Raw genomic sequence first — 22,722 nt, 5'->3', positions numbered from 1 at the left:
ATTGAAGAGTCAGTGCAACGAGTGCAGTTCTGTCTATGAAGTAAGTGTTACTTCTGTCTGTCGCCGAGGAGTTGAGTTTCTCATGTCCAGCTGCTGTGAGTGAATGTGTGTGTCTTTGGTGCAGCATGAGAGAGATCAGCAAGGAAAGCGAATTAAATCTGTTGTGAGTGTATGGACAGTGTACGATATAAAGGATTTTGAGACTGTGTTGATGTGAGCTATGAACTAAGTGGCTGTGATAGCGTATAGTGAGAGTAACTGTGGAACTGACTTAGTGAATAAGTGGTAGTTTGTTTTTTTTTTTTTTTTTTTTTTGCTAGGGGCTTTACGTCGCACTGACACAGATAGGTCGTGGCGACGATGGGATAGGAAAGGCCTAGGAGTTGGAAGGAAGCGGCCGTGGCCTTAATTAAGGTACAGCCCCAGCATTTGCCTGGTGTGAAAATGGGAAATCACGGAAAACCGGTAGTGGGATTCGAACCTACTATCTCCCGGATGCAAGCTCACAGCCATGCGCCTCTACGTGCACGGCCAACTCGCCCGGTAATTGTGATGCTAGACTGGAATGTAGTAGTAGCTCAAGGAAGAGAAGGTATTGCCATAGGAAAGCTTGGGTTGGGATGAAGGAATGAAAGAAGAAGTCAATTAGTTGAATTCTGCACTGATCATAATTTAATCCTTGCTGATACTTGGTTCAAGCACCACAAACGCTGGCTGTATAAGTGGACATGACCTGGAGGCACAGGAAGGTGTCAAATAGACTTCATTATGATTAGGCAGAGATTCAGAAACCAGGTGTTGGATTGCAGGAGTAAATGTGGACTCAGACCACTACTTGATTGTCATGAAATGTCATCTGAAGTTGAAGATATTGAAGAAAGGATGGAATGCAAGATGATGTTGAAATAAGAGTGTGAGGTATTGTTTCAAGAAGCATGTTGCACAAGGACTAAATGAAAAATCTGAAGGATATGATAGATGAAGAGTGGACAGTCTTGAAAAATGAGATTAATAAGGCTGCTGAAGAAAAGTTGGGAAGAAAGGTAAGATCAAGTAAGTATCAGTGGATAACATGGGAGATATTAGACCTGATTAATGAACAGCAAAATACAAAAATGCAAAAAATGAGGACAGAAAAGAATACAGGCTATTAAAGAATGATGTCAATTGAAAGTGCAGGTCAGTTAAGGAAGAATGGCTGAAAGAGAAGTGCAAGGATGTTGAAGGTTGTAGGGTTGTAGGAAAAGGAGATGCTGCATACAGTAAAATCAAGGAACCTTTTAAAAAGAGAACTAGGTGTATGATTATTAAGAGCTCAGATGGAAAACCACTTCCAGGGAAAAATAAGACTAGGCAGAAAGATGGCAGAAACCATTATGTTAAACTGTTGTATCAAAGAAAAGAAGTAGATTATAAGGTTCTGGAACAAGAAGAGAGTGTTGATGTTGATGAATTGGGAGACCCAATTCTGAGCTCAGAATTCGACAGAGCTTTGAGAGACCTAGAATTGATGTAAGAATGGATGCACTTGGTCACATTGCGCAGGTGCTTGGAACACCAATCTCAAAGAGGGGTAAGTCAATGCTGGTGCCTCCTCCTAGCCTTCTCCCTGTTGTAGAAGTATAGCACCCACCAGACCATATCATTATGCCTTGACAGGAGTTTGAATTTAAGAATTTCATTTTTAAGTCCGTATTGAACCGAGAATAATAGATAAGTAAAATTTAAAATCCACCTTTTCATTACCAATACATACCTGCCAAGTATTCCGGTTTTTCCTTGAAATATACGGATTTTGAGTGTGTTTGATGGTTGTACAGATGGACAACATTATTGTACGGCTTTTGAATATCCACGCTTGGTTTAGCTTTCTGTGGTCAAATCGGATTTGTTTGACTTTTGATAGTAGCTGGTAGTACGAGATGCAGTGTTTGAAATTTGACCGATAAATGTATCAATAATCACATTTTCGATTATCACCGTGCTTTTGTCACCTGTTCGACCTCATCTGTTACTTCATTCAATGAGATGTTCCCAGACAAATAGCAGGCTGTGATTTTGAAGAAAAGAAATCCGTGAAAAGTAGCAGGCTGTGAATTTATATAAAACAACTTTAGTAACTGCGTCGTGCTTCGTAGCAGCTGAAAGGCTTTGTTGTGTACGTATGTAACATTGGCGGTAGTTCTGAAACTCGTGAAATTGTGTGACAAGTTTCTAAGTGATCTACTATTTTTAGTGGTGTTCGTAATGAGTTACTAAGAAACGATATTATCAGTCTTTTTGCGAGGCATATTCTGCTTAATTTCCTTGTTTTATACGATCACGGAAAGTGTTCCCAGTGTTAAGTGAAAACAGATGAGCACTCACCAAGATGTAACTTCATGTATTTAATTTCAGGGTTGACCATAACATATACAGTAAAATCTCGATGCATCATTTTTCAGGGGGCAGGGCGAAAATGACGACGGATGCAGGAAAACTATAAATGCGGGCAACATAAAAAATAGTGGGAAATCAAAATAATAAAATATGAGTACTGTATTGCGACATTTTTCGTTATGTTAATAGGTTGTTATTATTATTATTATTATTATTATTATTATTTTTTTTATTATTATTATTATTATTATTATTATTATTATTATTATTATAAAAACAACAATAATGGCGTGTGGCCTCCGGAGCCGGGTGCAGGTCTTTTGAGTTGTCACGTGATAGGCGATCTACGCGCATATGAAAATGCGATTCTACCTAAAATTAATTCTAATACTTAATTTGGCAAACAGACAGCCCCCGAACCATTGGAATTAACCGAGGAAAGTAAAAAACCTCAACCCAATCGAGACCCCTTGAACCAAAGGGCAAGATGTGCTAACCATATAGCTCAAACTATACATAACTCTATAAAAATATTGCAACCATGATACAAGCCTACGAGGTGAAAATAAAAAGCCGGACTTGCCGTTTTCTTTACACATTTTGTAATAATTGAAAACCTTTAAGTTCAGTTCTCTTATTGCAAATTAAAGATATACGTGGCTATTACGGCGATAACCTGTATTTAGGAAAAGATTCCGTAGACCTTTTGCGAACGATAGGTTAGATAACCAACATGGCGTGGCTCACGCGGCGCGTCTCAAATGATGTCACAGCGGCTTGTGTGTAGCTGCCAACTTAGGAACTAGTTACAAGACTAGGTAGGCTATGAGAAAAGATTATTGGTCTGGCTTGGTTAGGTCCGGCTTGTAACAGGACTATTGGGAAGAGGGCAACAAAGCGGTCAACAGGCCTCTGGCATCCCACACTCCACAAGCTACAATGCGATTAATCACCCTGTGAGTAATTAAAATGAGTCTGGCACACTGCGCAATTTTACCTTTTTTCAACGCAGTTGGCAGCCCTAACCAGCCTATATCAACACAGAAAATGGTGGCATATTTGAGTTTTACACTGTCTACGTTTTAATGCTTGTAAATAAGAATACTTCTAGGGATCGGTTAGTGGGTCAAGGAAGAGTGAGGTTGCGTGTGAATGACCTGCGCACAGCACTCCAGCCTACAAAATCCTTGATCAAGACTAGCAACTCTGAATCGCTCGTACATTCTCGCGTAACAGGTTGCCGCTATTATATGCTAAGAGTATTGAGCAGTTCCTCTAAATTAAAAAAAAAAAAATTGCGTTTATTTTTCTTACAGAAAAATTGTGACCCAGGACAAATAATTTTTCGACGATCAATGCGATAAAAACGATAATTCGAGAAACGATGGATGCGGGGATATTTAACATTGGTTTATATGTAACATTTTTTGGACTGAATAAATTCAACAATGAATACGGGAGAACGACAGTTCCGCGAACATTGCATCGAGGTTCACCTGTATTTGACTTGTATTAGTATTGTTTATAACCCCCCCGCTGTCCGTTTTCATTATGTCTCAAAACTGTTACGTGTGCGTGTATTGTTAAAAATTTTCCGTTTAAGGATCTTCCGGATTTCTCTTTTCGAAAGTTGGCAGGTGTGCCAGTATTTAACTAAACAAGTTATAACATTTACTTGGAACCAATTTCAACACTGGTGAGTGTCATCTTCAGCCAAATATGAGAACAGGCAATCATAAATAGACATATCATCATCATATCAGTGCACATATAAACACTCTTAATATGGGACACATGATGCCCCTAAAAGTATCTGGAGAAAACTTCAAATAATCACAATTTCAAAATCTTGAAGTCGCGCTTAGAACGGCATTTAACACAACACAATTCTTTTCACTCAAGTTAGAACTTTGAAACTATTGAGTTCGACTTAGAACCATAAGATTCTCAAATAAATAAAAAGTCTTGTCATAGATGAAATGTTATACAAAGTTCGAACCTCATATAGAGTTTCTCTGTAAATATGACAGTCCCAATTAGAACGACACTTTAACATAACATAATTATTTAACTCAAGATAGAATCTTGGAAGTCCTGAGTTCTACTTAGAGTAGGAAGATTCACAATTTAAGTAAAAGGTCTTGTCACAATTGATCAGAAGTACAAAGGATGAAACGTATAAAGTTCCTTTATAAATTATTCTTGAAAAACAAACTGTGAACAGTCGCCTGTTTTAAATGTTGTAAATTGTTTCTGTGGAAAGTGTGCTACAGCTGTGGATAGTTTCCTTTAATTTGAATATTGAAATCTATTTAAAAAGTTGGAAGTTGTAATATTAATAAGAACTTAAAGGGAATTTTTCTCAGTTCAATGATATGTTTATTTATGATTGCCTGTTTTCATATTTGGCTGAAGATGATGCTCACCAGTGTCGAAACTTGTTCCAAGTAAATGTTATAACTTGTTTAGTTTAATATTCATATTGAAAAGTTGGATTTTTCATTTTGCTTATATATTATTAACAGGAGTTATTGAAGATAGTTAAAACGTACTCAATATTTGTGAAAAGGGTCAAAGCCTGTTTGTTGACATCTACTGTGAAAACCCGCCCTGGTATATCAGTGACATTTTTTATTGTATTGAGTGTCATTGTATGGCCTTGGTCAACAAAAAAATGCAAGTCTTATGAGTTGACACCAACTGGGTGACTTGTGTATCAATTTACAGATTTTATTCTTGCTTGCTAACAGATTGTGCTGCCATTGAAAATTACAGTAATTGTTTTCTGGGTATCAGATTAAGGTCCCAAGAAGAATATCATGTATTCTGAAATGCTCTCATGCTCTGTGGGGTTTTATCACTATGTTAGGAAGCCCTAACATTGAGTGAGATCTGTGTGAATCTTTAATAACCTGTTTCAAACATTAATTTCCTATTGTTACGTGCCAGCCCCTTCGTGGCCCCTTTTGGTACTTCCTGGAAGGGATTAATGAGTCAGCCGACCGGGGAGCTCCCAGCTGGCCTGGAGGGCATGGTTGGCTTTTCCATGTATTATTCTCTTCATCTGGTTTCTCTGTGGGATTCTGTGAGTTGCATCAAGAATGTTCCATCTCCAGCCCCTTTGCGAATATTCCGATTCATATCACACAAGCTATAAAAAGGAGGCTAGCCATGGTCGGTCGGTGTGGGACTCAAGAGTTGGAGTCAGTGTTGGACTTGGTGTGTTGGGCTGAGGTCGACAATGGTGTTGGCTGTGGCTAGTGTCCCACCGGAGTCTGAACGAGGAGTTGATGTTGCATTGGAGTGTCTAGTGAGTATCTGGACAAAAGACGGGTATTGGCTGCCATCATTGTCCTACTGGAGTCAGGGTATCATCAGGTACGGGATGGAGTACTTCTGTGGAGTGAGTACTGCCATAGAGTCGGTGATTGGAGCAGCTATCATGCTTGTAATTGGAAATGTGTTCATGGTCATTGTTGTGAGGAGTATTGTCCTGGTGGTTAGCGCTGTTGAGCTGAGCTGTTGCTGTGTAGTTGTCAGTGCTTAGTTGTTCACTGTGTTTGACTGTGAATTACAATACTTGAATTTCTCTGGAGTCAAACCAAGGAACAGTCATTGTGTGGTGTATGGTGAGTAGCCCTGTATTCAAGTGTAGCTGTCTACATGCACCTGCAATGTAGGGTGGCCGGATTTGCAAGCGCAAGTCAAAGCATTATCCACGAACCTACTACGCTGGCGTAGCAGGGGGAGAGGTGATACTCCCACATGGCGTGTCCCACGTGCCGGATAGAGGGGTCCTGACTGGCTTGCCGGCAGACTTGAGGGAAATAAAATACCTCTCGTGGACCAAACACACAACCACCTGTGGGTGGGGGACGCAGGCAAAGAATTCACCCACGGTATCCCTTGCCTGTCATAAGAGGCGACTAAAAGGGGCGACCAAGGGATGAATAAATTACAACCATGAAACTACTTGTGATTAGTACCACCACGCGAGAAACTTCATGGGTCGCTTTTACTTGCGTGTAGTACTACGTTAGGTACCAAATAGGTTTTGATTAGTAGCAAACATGAGTACGACGGCTTTTACAGTACCTGTGATTAGTAGCACTCTATAAACGACACCATGGGATGACGGAACCCATGATTCTGGCTTGCCTATGATTGGTACCCACTATATGAGCAACCCATGGGATAGTATGGGTCCCTGTGGTTAGTACACTTATGTGATGAACACCATAGGTTTGCGTTGTCTGTAAATGGCGCTGCAATGTCCGAAACACCGAAGGTCTGTAAGACGTGTGCGTATTTCATTACCTGTGAGTAGTACCATAATGTGTGGAATACCACGAGTTTACGCTACTCTTGATTAGTACCGCAACATGACAAATACCATGGTTCTACTTTTCTAGCGATAAGTACCATTGTGAGCGGATGCTGACGTGGATTTTGGACCCCTTTCGACTACAAGTATCATTGATTCAGTATTGTGCTATAGAAGCAGTCCCTTGGTTAATAATACTATAGTTCTATGCCCGCTTCTGTGCATGTGAGGCACTGTGCGTCGGTTCCACTGATCGTTTTAAATTCATATCCATCTATCCATCCATCCATTCATTCTTCATCCTAATGTTTTGAATTGTGATCAGTGGATGTTTTTTGGGCTTTTAATTTGCCATTTCATTTCATCTCATTTCGTACCATAAGGGGCCGATGACCTCGATGTTAGGCCCCTTTAAACAACAAGCATCATCATCATCATCATCATCATCATCAAAGCCTTATCAGTCAGAATTATAGCCTCTTTCAGGTAAAGACTGTCCATCTGGAGTCCTGCTGTGAAAGACATGTAAATAGGCAACAATTAGTGAGTGTGGTCATTTATGGTTGAATGGAAATGAGTGTATATGTATATGTGTGTGCGTGCGAGCGCGTGCGTGTTCATTCATTGGATCATTCTGAAATAAATCAGAGCAATAAAACAGATGGTGTTTTATTTGTTACACTATGTTTTGTAAGTGTTACTTATTCTTTAAATGATGCTTCTTAAATACAGTAGTGTTTGTCTTTTTTGCTAATCCTCCTCAGTCCTCAGCTGCTGATGGAGCTTGGCGGAATCTTATGTTTTGATTCTACCAATTTGATCACACCAAGTCCGGCCATCTTCAGTAGCACCATTTGGGCAGCTCCATGGAGAGATTTTCATATTGGAGGCAGCAACTGGTGCACCCTTAGAATTGGATGCTGTTAACCTTGTCCTCTACCACAATCTTCTCTGCAGTGCTAGTCCTTCTTACAGGTGATAAATGTCAGTTCTTCTGGCAACACATCCAAATTGGAGGTAGACCTCACCGATCCACTGGAGAACTCTTGTGTGGATACCTAATTCTTCAGTATGGACATTTCAATGTTCTGTCCAGGAGACACAGAGAATTTGCCACTACTCTTACATCATACATTTTTAAAATTTTCTTCTTATCTTCCCATTAGAGTGTCATGGCTTGGCTGCATAGATTACATTGGGGAAGATGGGAGAGTGGACGTAGTATAACTTGATATTCTTTGTTATAGATCAGTCTTTCCAGATTTTACTCCACTTTGTAGTGGCTGCCCTGGCCTTAGCCATTCTCCTCCTGATTTTGTCTGCCAATTCTCTTGCATTGGATATCATGTAATCCAAAGGGAGAAATTTCCGAACAAAACAAGCAGTAATGTTAAGCCAGGACATAAGGTTTCATTGTCTAATACGTGCTCTTGAAGAGATTTACAGGTCTCAAAAAAATAATATTAGATTATACTGACAAGTTCCTGAAAATTGACAAAGCTCTGCTGAGTAACAATGAATATGTGTCCTGAAATACTACATCTATTCATCCTTTCAAGTGTCCATTAGACATTTTTATCACTGAATTCTGTTGTGTCTTAAGAGGTATAAAATCAGAATTCATTTTTACCACAAGCATATTATTATGATTTTTAGCATTTTAGACTTTTTTGTATGTTAACAGAGTTCTCTTTTTTACAAATATTGGATTGCTGTCTGCGGATTATTCACTTACCACTTAACAAACTGTCTTATTCCTCTTGTAAATAATCCAACAAACCTTCAAGATAATTAATGACTGCCCCATGTAAAACTCTTTTTTTCTTAGTAGCATCATCCTGTCCTTCACTCTCATTGACGATATCACTTCTATGTTTTAATTGTTTGACAATTCTACCACTTCTAATTCGTCAACCATGTTCATTTGTTATTCATTACTAAGAAACTTCCTTATAAAATTTAATTCTAATGTTTTCACTCAGACTGTGTACACTGTGAAATTCTACAATGGACTAGGAATAAGGTGATGGTGGAGTTTATGGACTCTAAGCTCGATAGCTGCAGTCGCTTAAGTGCTGCCAGTATCCAGTATTCGGGAGATAGTGGATTCGAACCCCACTGTCGGCAGCTCTGAAGATGGTTTTCCGTGGTTTCCCCATTTTCACACCAGGCAAATGAAGGGGCTGTACCTTAATTAAGGCCACAGCCGCTTCCTTCCCAGTCCTAGCCCTTTTCTGTCCCATCGTCGCCATAAGACCTATCTATGCCGGTGCGACGTGAAGCAAATAAAAAAAATCACAAGAAAAAAAGAAAGTTCCTGGATAATCAAGAGTTGGTTGTGGTATATGGTATTTCACTATTAAGATATTTAAAAGTTGACAGTATTACATTTATTTAGATTGTCAATCATAGTTAACTTTGTTCTTTGTGCAGGTGCAAGTTTCAATTGGAGAAAGGATGATGGTTGGGCTGGCCACCGGCACAGCTGTATTTCTTTCTCCTCTTCCAAGTCCACCAATACCGAAGGTGTCTGCTGGCAACTCGTGGTCTGATGAAAGGAAGTTGGTGGAGGTCCAGAAGCAGATTCAGGAAGCAGTAAAGAAAAATAGAGAGATCTATCAACTCAAGCCTGTACCTGTAAGTTTGTCTCCTCTATGATATCTGTAGTGTTGAAAATACCATTAAATATTCACTGGTGGGATGCATAACTGCTAAACTGTCCTGATCAACTCGTCCCCTAATAGAATCATTTTAATCGCCAAATAAAACACAGGCTAAACAGTGATCAACTGAATGTTGTGTTGTTTTAATATTTTTCTCTTAAATATAATGCAGTAAGACTTGAGTAGGACATCATTGTCTTCTCTGAACTTTGAACAAGATAGATATATTTGAAAGGATATTTAACAGATAGCATTCCATTACCTCTTGGTTATTCATATTGATATTTGCCATATTAATAGAATAATATTTTGTTTCAACCACAAGTACACTCACTGGCACAAAAAATGCAACACTTCAATTCCTTAAAAACACCTAGATCTGTCTTTAGGAGTCTGAAAATGAAAAAAAGATTTATACAAACAATTTGATCGAATTAACTATTTTAGTCAGGTCTTATTGTATACTGAATTTTAATCCACTAGCTGAGGAAGAGAATGCATAATATTCTCGAAACATGTACTAGATGTTAAGGTGAAAGGTAAATAAAAAAATAGTATTGACTAGGCGGACCATCTTCCAACATATTTACTGTTACTAAGTCAATACGGATCCAATCCCGACCATCATGGTCAAGATTATTAATAATGATTATGCCAGCCAGGCTAGAAAAATGATAAACAAATTTAAGAACACCAAGGTTAAAATTCTTAGTATTTCAAAAGACCTGAACTTTCTTAAGAAATGTATTAAAAATAACGTTATACCTAAACATTTGAATTCCGTACAAAAGAGAGGTAGATTGCTGCGTCATGAAATGAGAACATAGCGGAAAGTAAATCACTTGTGGATTAAAGATGAAATCAGGTTCTTACACCTTAAAAAAACGAAGCTGAACAACACGCTTTATGAATTACACCTACTCATCACTAGTCAAATTTCGACTCTGGAATGGGAGGAGGCGCAATTTAATATTGACCTCTCATTATTTACAATACTAAAGAAAAAACAAGATATTCTAGATAGAAAATACCAGAGGCTCATTGAAGACAAATGCATCACCAAAGATGAAATGCGAAACAACAACACATACACGACAACACACACATTTTATCCGCCACTCAAAAACCTGACCAACGTTGATTTCAACAATGATGAAGTCGAAATCTTAAGTAAGGGTCCCAAACATAACTGGCCACACATGAGTAAGACTGTCCAAAATAGAGAACTAGTGAAACTGATAGCGGAATCTGAAGTAGCAATTGCAGAGGTACCTATAGACGAACAAGAGAATATGAGGTTCGAGGCTAAAAATAAAATTTGTAAAATAATGGAACATAAAACCATCGCAGATACCCACACAAATAACAATCTCCGAAAGATTAATAAGAAGATAAAAGATAATAACATAATTGTCACGAAGGCTGACAAGGGTAACACTATAGTTTTAATGAATAAAGATGATTACATCAGTAAAACGAATGATTTCTTGAAGGGAGACAACTTTCGTCAGATAAAGAAGGACCCCACTAACAACATGCAAAAGACTTTCAAACAAATTTGATGAATTTGAATGAAACAAAAAGCTTGGTAAATATGAACCCAGGATTACCAAAATTGAGGGCTATGCCTAAAGTACACAAAGAAGGCATACCTATTAGACCGGTTGTAAACTTCAGAAACAGTCCTACATATAAAACGGCCAAATTTGTACACACGTTTTTAAAGAAACATTACAGATTTAATGTAAATACAAGTCTCCGCAATACCATAGATTTTTGTGATAGGACAAAAAATTTAATTTTATCGCAATATAATACTATAATACTATCCTGGCGTAGGGATGTGGCGACCCCATCGCCCAGTGGGAAACCACTGCAATCAGCTACCCGAGTATTGGCGGGAAAACCATAACATATGCGGAGTATGGAGGAAATGCCTACTCCCAGTCCTGAACAACTAGGATGAACTTGTAGCACTTCATTCATCACCAATTCATACTTCATTAATCACCTTTCCAGATCACATCTGGAATTGTAAAGCCTGACCTTGGTCAGAAATGTTTCGATCGAAAGATCAGACAATCAATGATGATGAGTCTTCTAATGAATAAATCCACCGGTGTGGACAAACAACAACAAGGATCTGCACAAAGACACCACTCGGAATCGGTGGGGTGTCAAGTAGAAGACCTAGGCGAATCGGAGCGCCTGGAAGCCCAACAGACAATCGACAGACAGCTGACAGACAGTGGACTAACCCAACAATGTAAGAAGAGACTTAAGTTCAACAAATCAGGAAAATTTTCATACTTTGCAACATTAAACATTAATTCACTAAGTAAGGTGGGCAAGTTGAAACATTTAACTGATGTGATGGACCAACATAGGATTTTAATAATGGCTTTACAAGAACTTAGGAACACAGACCAGGACCCAATTGAATCAGGAGGTTATCGTCTCTACAAAGGACCTCCAGGAGAAAGAGTAATGAAGAATGTCCCTCAATTTGGTGTAGGTTTTCTTGTTCATAGTAGCATAATAGACTCAATTGAAGAATTTTCTTCAAAATCTTCGAGGATGGCACTTCTAACAATTAAAGTAGGGAATAAAACTTATACTTTAATAAATGTCCATGCACCAACAAATGACAAAAACAATAAAGATAGAGAAGGAGTTGAAAACTTTTGGGAGGAACTTGATTACATATTAGCGAAGATCCCTGATGAGCATATAAAAATCTTACTTGGAGATTTCAATGCTAAAATAGGCAGAGAAAAGAAGTATCGCACAGTTGTAGGAAAATGGCCAGCTCATAAATTAACGAACAAAAATGGCCAAAGATTAATTGAACTTTGTGCAGATCATAGACTCGTTTTGGAAACCACCAGATTCATGAGGCGACCACATAAACTTATGACATGGAAATGCCCTAACGTAAAATTGGGAGAGTTTCAGATTGATCATGTTGCCATGGATAAAGATTATCATAAAGAAATTTATAATGTCAGAGTCCTCCGTGGGGTAGACATTGACTCGGATCATTATATCTCAAAAATAAAAATCAAGTTAACACCAAAAAGGAAACACAAACATAATCATCTCAAAGCAAGGAGAAATTATGATCCCAGTTACTTAATAAATAATAAAATATATTTAGAGAGATCCAAAACACCTTTAAATGACAAATTAGAGACAATGATCAACAAACTTAAAACCATAGCTGAAGAAATTGCCCCAATCAAAAGGAGAAAGAAACATGCGTGGTGGAACGAGGAATATGACAAAGCAATTCAAGCAAGACACAAGGCATGGATAAATGATCAACAGAGGAAAACGGAAAAATCTCGAGAAGAACTAATTAATGCCAGAAGACAAACAGCTAAAGAAATTAGGACAATTAAAAGGAATTATCAAAAGGAAATGCTTAGCACTATAGAAGAAACATTCAATCAGCATAAAACAAGAGACTATTACAAAACATTCAAGCAATATCAATCTAAATTTACCCCTCCCACACTTATGTTAAGAAATAAAAATGGTAAAATGGCACACAATAATCAGGATAATGCTAACATTCTTGCAGAATACTTTAAAGAGTTACTTAATTGTGAGGATCCTGTGGAACATTTAGAATTTGATCCTAACCCAAAAAATAAAACTCCATTACAAAAGATTATACCACCAGTTTACAATGAAGTGAAAACGGCAATTAATGCACTTAAAAACTACAAAGCAGCAGGAGAGAATCAAATAGTAGCAGAAATATGGAAGAATGCTAATGATCAGACTATTCAAAACCTACATAAATACATCATTGATATTTGGAACACGGAGAAGCTTCCTGAGGAATGGAATACAGCGATAATCCACCCGCTGCACAAGAAAGGTGATCGCTCCGATCCAAATAATTATCGGGGGATATCCTTACTTGATATTACATACAAGATTTTATCCAAGATTATATACACAAGAATCCAAGAACAACTCGACCAAGAACTTGGAGAATATCAGGGAGGATTTCGACCAGGTAGAAGCTGTCCAGATCAAATCATTAGTTTAAAATGGATAATGAAGCACCAAAGAGTTCGAAGTAAGGGTCTGGTCATCACGTTTGTAGATTTTAAAAAAGCATACGACAGTATTCATCGTGACTCATTATTAAAAAGCCTTAAAGAATTTGGCTTACATCAAAAACTTGTTAACCTCATTAATATGACTTTTAAAAATACGAAGGCAAAAGTTAAATTTAGAGGTGAATTATCAGAATCATTCACTATAAGAACTGGACTTCGACAAGGAGACGGACTTTCACCATTGTTATTTAATTGTGCATTGGAGAAGGTTATGCGTGAATGGAACAAGAAATGCCAACCAACTATCAAGATCGGTAGAAGTATTAAACTCAACTGCCTTGCTTTTGCGGACGATTTAGCATTACTTGCAAATACAATAGAAGAGGCTAAATTTCAAATTGAACAACTAGAAATTATAGCTAAAAAAATGGGATTACAAATTTCATTTGAAAAAACAGAAATGATGCCAACTTTTAAAGTTGATTTACCAGTTATTCAGCTGAACAGTAATAAAGAGATTAAAATTGTTCAGAAATTCAAATATCTTGGGGAAATAATAACATGGAACACAAATGAAAAAGAAGCAATAGAACACAGAACAACTAAATTTAAACAAGCACAAAGACTTACCTGGCCAACCTATAAAAAAAAATCTCTTTCGATAAACGCTAAGCTGAAACACTATAATTCCATAGTTAAACCAGAGGCAACCTATGCTAGTGAAACTTTATTCAAATTAAATGTAAAATCTACAACAGACAAATTACAGAAAACTGAGAGAAGAATTCTTAGAACAATTATTAATAAAAAACACCAAGTTGATGGACAGTGGAGATTGTTGCCTAACAACATTGTCTATCGTGAATGTGAATCAATAATATCTACAATGCGTAAAAGAAGAATTTCCTTTTTCTGTCACATATCAAGATTAGCAGACACCAGGATATTGAAACAACTATTCGATTACTTTTTGAAGAATAAAATCAATAATAATTGGTTCAAAGAAGTTCAGGACGATTTGGAAGAATTGGGTATAACTCGGCAACAAATCAAAGACAGAAAAGAGAAGAGGATTTTGAAGAACAAAAGCATAAGTCTCAAACTAAAAGCAGTTGAACGGAAACAATATACTATATCGGACACACAAAGGGCTTCCAGGTCGGAGAGGATGAAAAAGTTCTGGGAGAAGAAGAAGAAGAAATTAACTCAAATGTATTGATTTCAGTGCTCCAATGTGGGCGTAAAATATGTAAATAATAATAAATAATAATAATAATACTATCCATAGCTTTGATGTGAAAGATATGTGAACCGTGTGTTTGGTCTCCTCCCGCCTTAAAGGACTTGGTACCTGTGCTGTGCTCCTAGCGAGCTCATTGAAAATTTACTACCATCATTGTGCGTATTTCTGAATGTCCTAGGCATTCATTGTGTAATAAATGTGTCTCTCCCTGTTCCTCACTTATGGCTCCATGGACAAGGAATTCCTTCCGTCCTGGGGCGTCCCTCCGTATTTGCATTTCTTTCGTATGTCGATCGTCTGCCATGCTCCCTCGCGTGTACTTACCCCCTCCCGGCTTCTCCGAGAGAGGGGCGTGATGACGTTGGTATCGGGACCTACCCCTCCCGGCGAGCGAGTGTGCCTCGCCGGGCGGTGGACCGTCTCACTTACCTGCTGCTCTTGGTGGAGAGCACTACTCTTGGGTCGAACCAAGGACCGTGAGAGGGGCATGGGAGGTAAGATCTACTGGCTTGCTATGTGTTGGTAGGATGATGGGAGGAACTAGGAACTTGTACAGATATGTAACGCCATGTATCTGGTGGTGATTGATAAGGAACGGCTTGGTGCCGAGATATTTTGTGAAAGTAACGTAAAGTACCTTAAGGTGTTGTACGTTTCTTGTAACATGAAAGAAAGGTTCCAGAATGTTCTGGACGTGTAGTTTAGGGAGTATGCGTGTCATTGTGAGTTCACTGATAGAAGAGTTTTCCTTACCTTGTAACTGGCGAGCTGTATATACGTTGTAGCGCTGTAGTGATTAGTAAGACTTTATTTGGTACCAAGGTGCGCAGCTTACGTTATGTTAAACCCTTTATTAGAAGAGTGGAATTCCTCTTATATTTTACAAGGATGAGAAATGGAAACGGGTTAAAACCCTTCTTTAGTTATGTTATGTTGGTTTTCGTGCGCTTCCGATTTGGTTTGTTTTACATTGTCTATGAATAAAGTTGTTGTCAAGCTGTTTGAATTGGGACTTGACATTATCCTCTGGGTTGGACCTTACATTTATATCCAGATCCCTGGCCCGCTCTCCTTTGGGTCATCCTGCCGGGGGTAAGGCACAGTGGTGGCAGCCAGGAGCGTGGTTCGATCTGGATTTCCTTTTTTTTCATCTACTTGCGAAATTTGAGCTCCCAGAGCTCTCTCGTCTCGGTGTTTGTAATTTTGCCTTGTGTGTTGTATCATTTACACGATGTCTGCTCGCGACATTATTTATCCGGGAGCTTTGCGGAAGGAGGAATTGCTGTATGAGTTGGCAATACGTAATTTGGAATCGAAAGGGACAGTTAAGGCCGATGAACTCTTGTTGAGGAACAATTTACATCGGAATGTCTCAGCGCCCTGTTATACCGAAAGCGAGGTCACGAGTTCGGTATCCCTTATTGAGACTAACCTCTCTGATATCGCCTCAGTGATGGATTTTCTGGAGAGCGACGTCGCTTCGCCCCATCAACTTAAGAGAGTGCAGGGTCGTTTGATGCATTATGTTCATCGTGTAGGTGATTTGCTGTCATTAGACTTAAAGGAGGAGGTGTTAAATCAGGTTCAGGATTTACAGGTCAAATCTTCTACGCTTTTAGAGAAAGTTGAGACTTGGCTAGCTGACCCGTCCATCAAGACTAAGCCAGTGTTACCTTCCACTGCGGCGGTGGTAGGCGAGTTAAACCAACCCACTCCTGACCTTGGGCCTGACGGGCAGCGAACTTCTCTCGAGCCGCATTTCTCATCTTTAGAGCGTTCTTCAAGACAGACTACGAGGCAACAGCCACCTTTGTCGCCGCAGGTTTCACCATTTTCGAGTATTCCTCACCCATTGAATAACATGCTGAAGGACAGCCCGCGCTACTCAGTGAATTCGGCGAGTGTTTGGTCTCCTCCCGCCTTAAAGGACTTGGTACCTGTGCTGTGCTCCTAGCGAGCTCATTGAAAATTTACTACCATCATTGTGCGTATTTCTGAATGTCCTAGGCATTGATTGTGTAATAAATGTGTCTCTCCCTGTTCCTCACTTATGGCTCCATGGACAAGGAATTCTTTCCGTCCTGGGGCGTCCCTCCGTATTTGCATTTCTTTCGTATGTCGATCGTCTGCCATGCTCCCTCGCGTGTACTTACCCCCTCCCGGCTTCTCCGAGAGAGGGGCGTGATGACGTTGGTATCGGGACCTACCCCTCCCGGCGAGCCAGTGTGCCTCGCCGGGCGGTGGTCCGTCTCACTTACCTGCTGCTCTTTATGGAGAGCACTACTCTTGGGTCGAACCGAGGACCGTGAGAGGGGCATGGGAGGTAAGATCTACTGGCTTGCTATGTGTTGGTAGGATGATGGGAGGAACTAGGAACTTGTACAGATATGTAACGCCATGTATCTGGTGGTAATTGATAAGGAACGGCTTGGTGCCGAGATATTTTGTGAAAGTAACGTAAAGTAACTTAAGGTGTTGTACCTTTCTTGTAACACGAAAGAAAGATTCCAGAATGTTCTGGACGTGTAGTTAGGAAGTATGCGTGTCATTGTGAGTTCACTGATAGAAGAGTTTTCCTTACCTTGTAACTGGCGAGCTGTATATACGTTGTAGCGCTGTAGTGATTAGTAAGACATTTATTTGGTACCACGGAGCGCAGCTTACGTTATGTTAAACCTTTTATTAGAAGAGTGGAATTCCTCTTATATTTTACAAGGATGAGAAATGGAAACGGGTTAAAACCCTTCCTTAGTTATGTTATGTTGATTTTCGTGCGCTTCCGAATTGGTTTGTTTTACATTGTCTATGAATAAAGTTGTTGTCAAGCTGTTTGAATTGGGACTTGACATTATCCTCTGGGTTGGACCTTACATTTATATCCAGATCCTTGGCCCGCTCTCCTTTGGGTCATCCTGCCGGGGGTACGGGGGTCAATTTATTTCTGACATTAAATTTTATGCCAGGGTATTCGCACTTGATTATACGGAGGAGCAGGTGGTTTCGACTATCGTGGAAGGGATTACTCCGTCGTATCGTTCTTGCTTGTGTTTTGTGTCTCAGCCTCGTAACTTTGCCGAGTTGGAAGCTATGGTCGTCTCGGCGGAGGGCATTCGACATGCCGACTCGCTTCGCGATCCTGGTCTTTCTTCTGGCCGGGGTGTATCTGAGCGTGCTGTTACTCGTAAACCCGCCCCGTTAAAAATATGTTTTGGCTGCGGCGCGTCTGATCATCTCCGTAATAAGTGCCCTTCTCGATCTCTTCAGGCACAAGGGCCTAGCCGTGGTTCGAGTACCGAGGGGCCGCCTAGGGTTTCGAAGGTTGTATGTTTTCGCTGTGGGACCCCGGGTCATGTAGCGAGGGATTGCACGAAAGGGCCGAAAGGTATCTGACGAGACCGGCAAACGGCCAGGGACAGGCTCATTAATTCGCCGTCGCCTAGTCAAAATCATCGTACGACTCCAGGTGAACGTTTGTCATCCTGTCCTGCCGAATGTTTGCAGATAACGACCGAGAATAAGGGGGTAGCTCCATTTGTCAAGGCCGAGATTAATAATGAGCCAGTGACGGCACTCTTAGATACTGGAAGTGTTGTTTCCTTTGTAAGCGAGAAGTGGTCTGGTCTGCATAAATCTGTGTGTAAATTTCCCGTCGTCCACCCGGTTTCCTTTTCCTGTGTGGCTGCTAATTCTTCTAGAGTTGAAGTCTTGGGAGTTGTGAAGTGTAAGATTCGTGTTGCTAATTTTTCGTGGAAATTTCCGTTGTATGTGGCCAAAGATTTACCGTGTCCTGTAATCCTTGGATCAGATTTTTTCGCTTACTCAGGCTTGGTTTTGGATATACAGGAAGGGTCCTGCTGGTTCAAATTTTGTCGTGATGTTCGGATTCCTGTATTGCGGTCTAACTCGAGTTCTTCTTTTGCCGTGGTGCCCTCTGAGGACGAAAAGGGCTCCGATCTTAGCCATTTGCCCGAGGATCAGGCCAAGAGCATTAGGGAGTTGTGTGATGCCTTTCCCGAGGTTCTGACGGAAAAATTGGGGATGACTAACTTGTTGGAGTACAAGATAGAGGTCTCAGATTCTATTCCTGTTAGGAGTCCGCCCTATCGTCTTTCTCCCCCAAAAATGCGAGCATTGAAGGAGATCATCGATAACATGTTGCAGGAGGGAATAATTCGGCCTTCCACGTCCGCTTACTCCTCACCCATATTTCTCGTGCCTAAGCCTCAGGGAGGTTACCGTCCAGTTTTGGATTATAGGTCATTGAATAAGAAGGTGATATTGCAATCTGTTCCGCTCCCAGACTTGCATTCCTGTTTTTCGTGGTTCAGAAAGGCTAGGTATTTTACCGTCCTGGATTTAAACCAGGCATATTATCAAATCCCTTTGGCAGAGGAGTCCCGTCATTTGACAGCCTTCGCAACCGACTGGAACCTCTACGAATTTTGTCGATTGCCCTTTGGCATTTCCACTGGCGCTGCGGTGCTTAGTAGGCTTCTAGATCAGTTGTTTTCGGATATTAAATTCAGTTATCTTTATCATTACCTCGACGATGTCGTCATCTATTCGGAAACCTTTGAGGAGCACCTTGACCACCTGCGCGAAGTGTTGTCTAGACTGCGTAACGCTGGCCTGACGGTTAAATTGTCGAAGGTTTCCTTTGCAAGGCCGCAGATGTCCTTTTTAGGCCATATAGTGTCATCTAATGGAGTTTCAGTCGACCAGTCTCGCACCCGGGCCATTGATGAGTTCAGACCCCCACAGGACGTTAAAGGCGTCGCCCGCTTCATCGGGATGGTAAACTTCTTCCGTAAGTTTATCCCTAACCTTGCTAAGCGTGCTGGGCCTCTTAACGCCCTCCGGCGTAAAGGGGTGAAGTTTGAATGGGGTACTTCACAACAAGCAGCCTTCGAGGATCTGAAGTTGGCTATAACTAATGCTCCCATACTTGCGATGCCCGATTTTTCCAAAACCTTCATTGTTCAGACCGATGCTTCAGCCTCGGCGGTTGCAGCTGTCTTAATGCAGGAATCCGACCTGGGCCGGCGACCTGTTGCTTACGCTTCCAGGACCTTGACCCCTCTTGAAAGTAAATATTCAGTCTATGAGTTAGAGGGTTTGGCTGTGTTGTTTGCCCTAGAGAGGTTTCGAATGTATTTAGAACATGTAAAATTCGAGCTTGAAACCGATAACCAAGCGTTGAGCTGGGTCCTGGGTAAACCTAGGAAAACGGGCCGTCTAGCTCGGTGGGCCATAAGAATATCGGCGTTTCAGTTCGATGTACGGCACATTCGAGGCTCGGACAATGTTGTGGCCGATTCGCTTAGCCGCATGTTCACTGGTCAGCCTATTCAGGATGATGACTCTTCTGACCCTGAGGTCCTAACTTCTTTACCCCTGGCTGGAGCGATCTTGACTGATGCCCCGTTGTTATACCATGATCTTGCAAAATTCCAAGTGGAAGATCCTATCTTAGGGCCTATTGTCCAGCAGTTGAAAGAAGGCAAGATTGTTAACCCATATGTGTTAAGAAATGGTGTCCTTTGCTGTCCCTCCCGCTCTGATCACAAGATGAAAGTTGTTGTTCCATCGGTATTAGTACCTATGATATTTAAATACTTCCATGAAACTCCTTTGGCTGGTCATCTGGGAGTGTTTAAGACCAGGGAGAAAATTCGCGAAAACTTTATTTGGAAGGGGCTGGATGCTGAAGTCCGTGAGATGGTCAAAGCGTGTAAGATTTGTAGGATGAGCAAGCCTGCCTTTAATACTCGGGTCGGCCTGTTGTCTTCTACCCAGGCTACGCGACCCATGCAACGTCTATTTATAGATTATGTGGGACCCCTCCCCAAGTCGAGGACGGATGGCAATAGATTTATATTTGTTTGTGTCGACGGCTTCACTCGTTTTTCTTGGTTTTTTCCGACGAGGTTAGCCACGGCAGAGTCCACCATAAGGTGTTTAAAAACCATATTTTCTTCCTTTGGTCCGAGCCAGTACTTGGTGTCCGATAATGCGAGGGCGTTCACGTCGAATTTGTTCAGAAAGTTTTGCTTTAGCCTGTCCATTACGCATGTGACAACGTCCCCGTACCACCCCCAACCCTCTTATGCAGAGAGAGTCAACCGCAATTTGCGGGCCGCTCTCATCGCCTTCCATCATGACGATGTTTTGAGATGGGACACTTCGTTGCCATGGCTGGCTTTCGCATTTAATTCTGCTGTACATGAAGCGCATCAGTTTTCTCCTGTGTCTCTTATGTTCTCCTTCGTTCCCAACTCTCCACTCAGTAATCTCTGGAACATTGATGAACTGTTACCAGAGAGGATTGACCCCCTTAACATCAGGGCAATTTGGAAAAAGGCTAAGGAAAACCTCAAGGTGTCCTATGAGAAGAAGAGAGAACGTTACAATGAGGGGCGCCGACCGACCGATCTCGCTGTAGGAGATAATGTTTTTGTTAAGAATTTCGTGCCTTCCGGGAAGCTCGCTCCTAGATTCCGAGGACCGTATGAAATTATTGATTTCTTAACGCCGGTCACCTTGTTGGTAAAGGATCCGGAGACGGAGAGAGTCTTCCGAGTTCATCTTTCGCAAGTAAAGCCTGCTTAGCGTTTCAGCTACGGGTACCTTGGTTTCATGTGGTATGAAGCTTTAACTTGGTTATCCGGAGAGTTTTGACTCATTTCCATTCTTGTCGGAGATATGCTCTTCCATTAGTTAGTTTAAGTTTGTTCTTTCCTTTTTAAGAAAAACAAATCTGGATGTATTATTTATTTATTATGAATGATTTAATGTGAGTCCTCCCGGAGTCCTATCGCACCCGTACTGCTCCCATGCCCCCCGGTCCGGTCCCCTACACTGCATTGGCCCCCTGTACTCTGTACCGGTGGATGGATATCTTTCGACATCTTTGCTGGCCTTCTGCTTTATTTTACAGTGGACTGGAGTATCCACCTACGCCCACTGCTCCATGAGAAGGGCCCCTCGTGGCTGCGATTCCTGGCGATCATTGACTCCAGCCGCCGTGTCTTACGGCTACCGAGTTCAGAAGGATTGGGATTTCCAGCGTCTGAGTTGCCTAAGGAGGCTCCGAGACGGTCCGCTACTGTGGCCGTTGTCCTGCATGCATGCCGCTCAAGGTTTGGTTGGGTTGTACCCCAGCTATGATGGTTGCCGGCCCTGACGGCCCACCTTTCCCCTGGCGATTGCTGGGGACATCTTCATGGAACTGAATGTTGCCATATCCCGGGATATACTTGTCAAAGACTCGCTACTTCATTATGGTGTATAGTAAGAAAGTAATTTCAGTGCTAATCTTGGCAAGAACTCGCTATTTCATTTAATGTACAGCAAGAATGTAAATTCAGAGATAATCTTGGACTCACTACGTCATTTTGGTGAACAGCAAGAGTATTAATTTTATATATTATCTGGGCAAAGACTTGTTTCTTCATTTTTATGTGCAGCAAGATGTTACTTTTGTATATAGTTATTTATTGTAAAGCAAGAACACTATTGTATATCCAGCAAGTATTCAAGATAATGAACTTTATGCGGCTGATCTTTATGGAAGGAAAACACCTTGGTCAACCCTGGGTTGGTGTTTTGGGGGGGGAGGTCTGAACCGTGTGTTTGGTCTCCTCCCGCCTTAAAGGACTTGGTACCTGTGCTGTGCTCCTAGCGAGCTCATTGAAAATTTACTACCATCATTGTGCGTATTTCTGAATGTCCTAGGCATTCATTGTGTAATAAATGTGTCTCTCCCTGTTCCTCACTTATGGCTCCATGGACAAGGAATTCCTTCCGTCCTGGGGCGTCCCTCCGTATTTGCATTTCTTTCGTATGTCGATCGTCTGCCATGCTCCCTCGCGTGTACTTACCCCCTCCCGGCTTCTCCGAGAGAGGGGCGTGATGACGTTGGTATCGGGACCTACCCCTCCCGGCGAGCGAGTGTGCCTCGCCGGGCGGTGGACCGTCTCACTTACCTGCTGCTCTTGGTGGAGAGCACTACTCTTGGGTCGAACCAAGGACCGTGAGAGG

General features: G+C 41.2%; 1 protein-coding gene across 1 annotated transcript in view; it reads left to right on the top strand.

The window, feature by feature from the left end:
- The window catches only part of LOC136866675 (C2 domain-containing protein 5), a 559,159-nt gene that overhangs the window by 239,725 nt on the left and 296,712 nt on the right, over window positions 1–22,722 (top strand). The window contains exon 12 of the mRNA XM_068226804.1: window positions 9,137–9,340. Coding sequence (XP_068082905.1) covers window positions 9,137–9,340 — 204 coding nt within the window. The remainder of the gene's footprint in view (window positions 1–9,136; window positions 9,341–22,722) is intronic.

The sequence above is a fragment of the Anabrus simplex genome, chromosome 3 (genome assembly GCF_040414725.1).
Source record: "Anabrus simplex isolate iqAnaSimp1 chromosome 3, ASM4041472v1, whole genome shotgun sequence".
In the NCBI taxonomy this organism is placed as follows: Eukaryota; Metazoa; Arthropoda; class Insecta; order Orthoptera; family Tettigoniidae; genus Anabrus; species Anabrus simplex.
The sequence above is the reverse complement of the archived record's forward strand: the minus strand, read 5'-3'. Positions and strand labels throughout refer to the sequence as shown.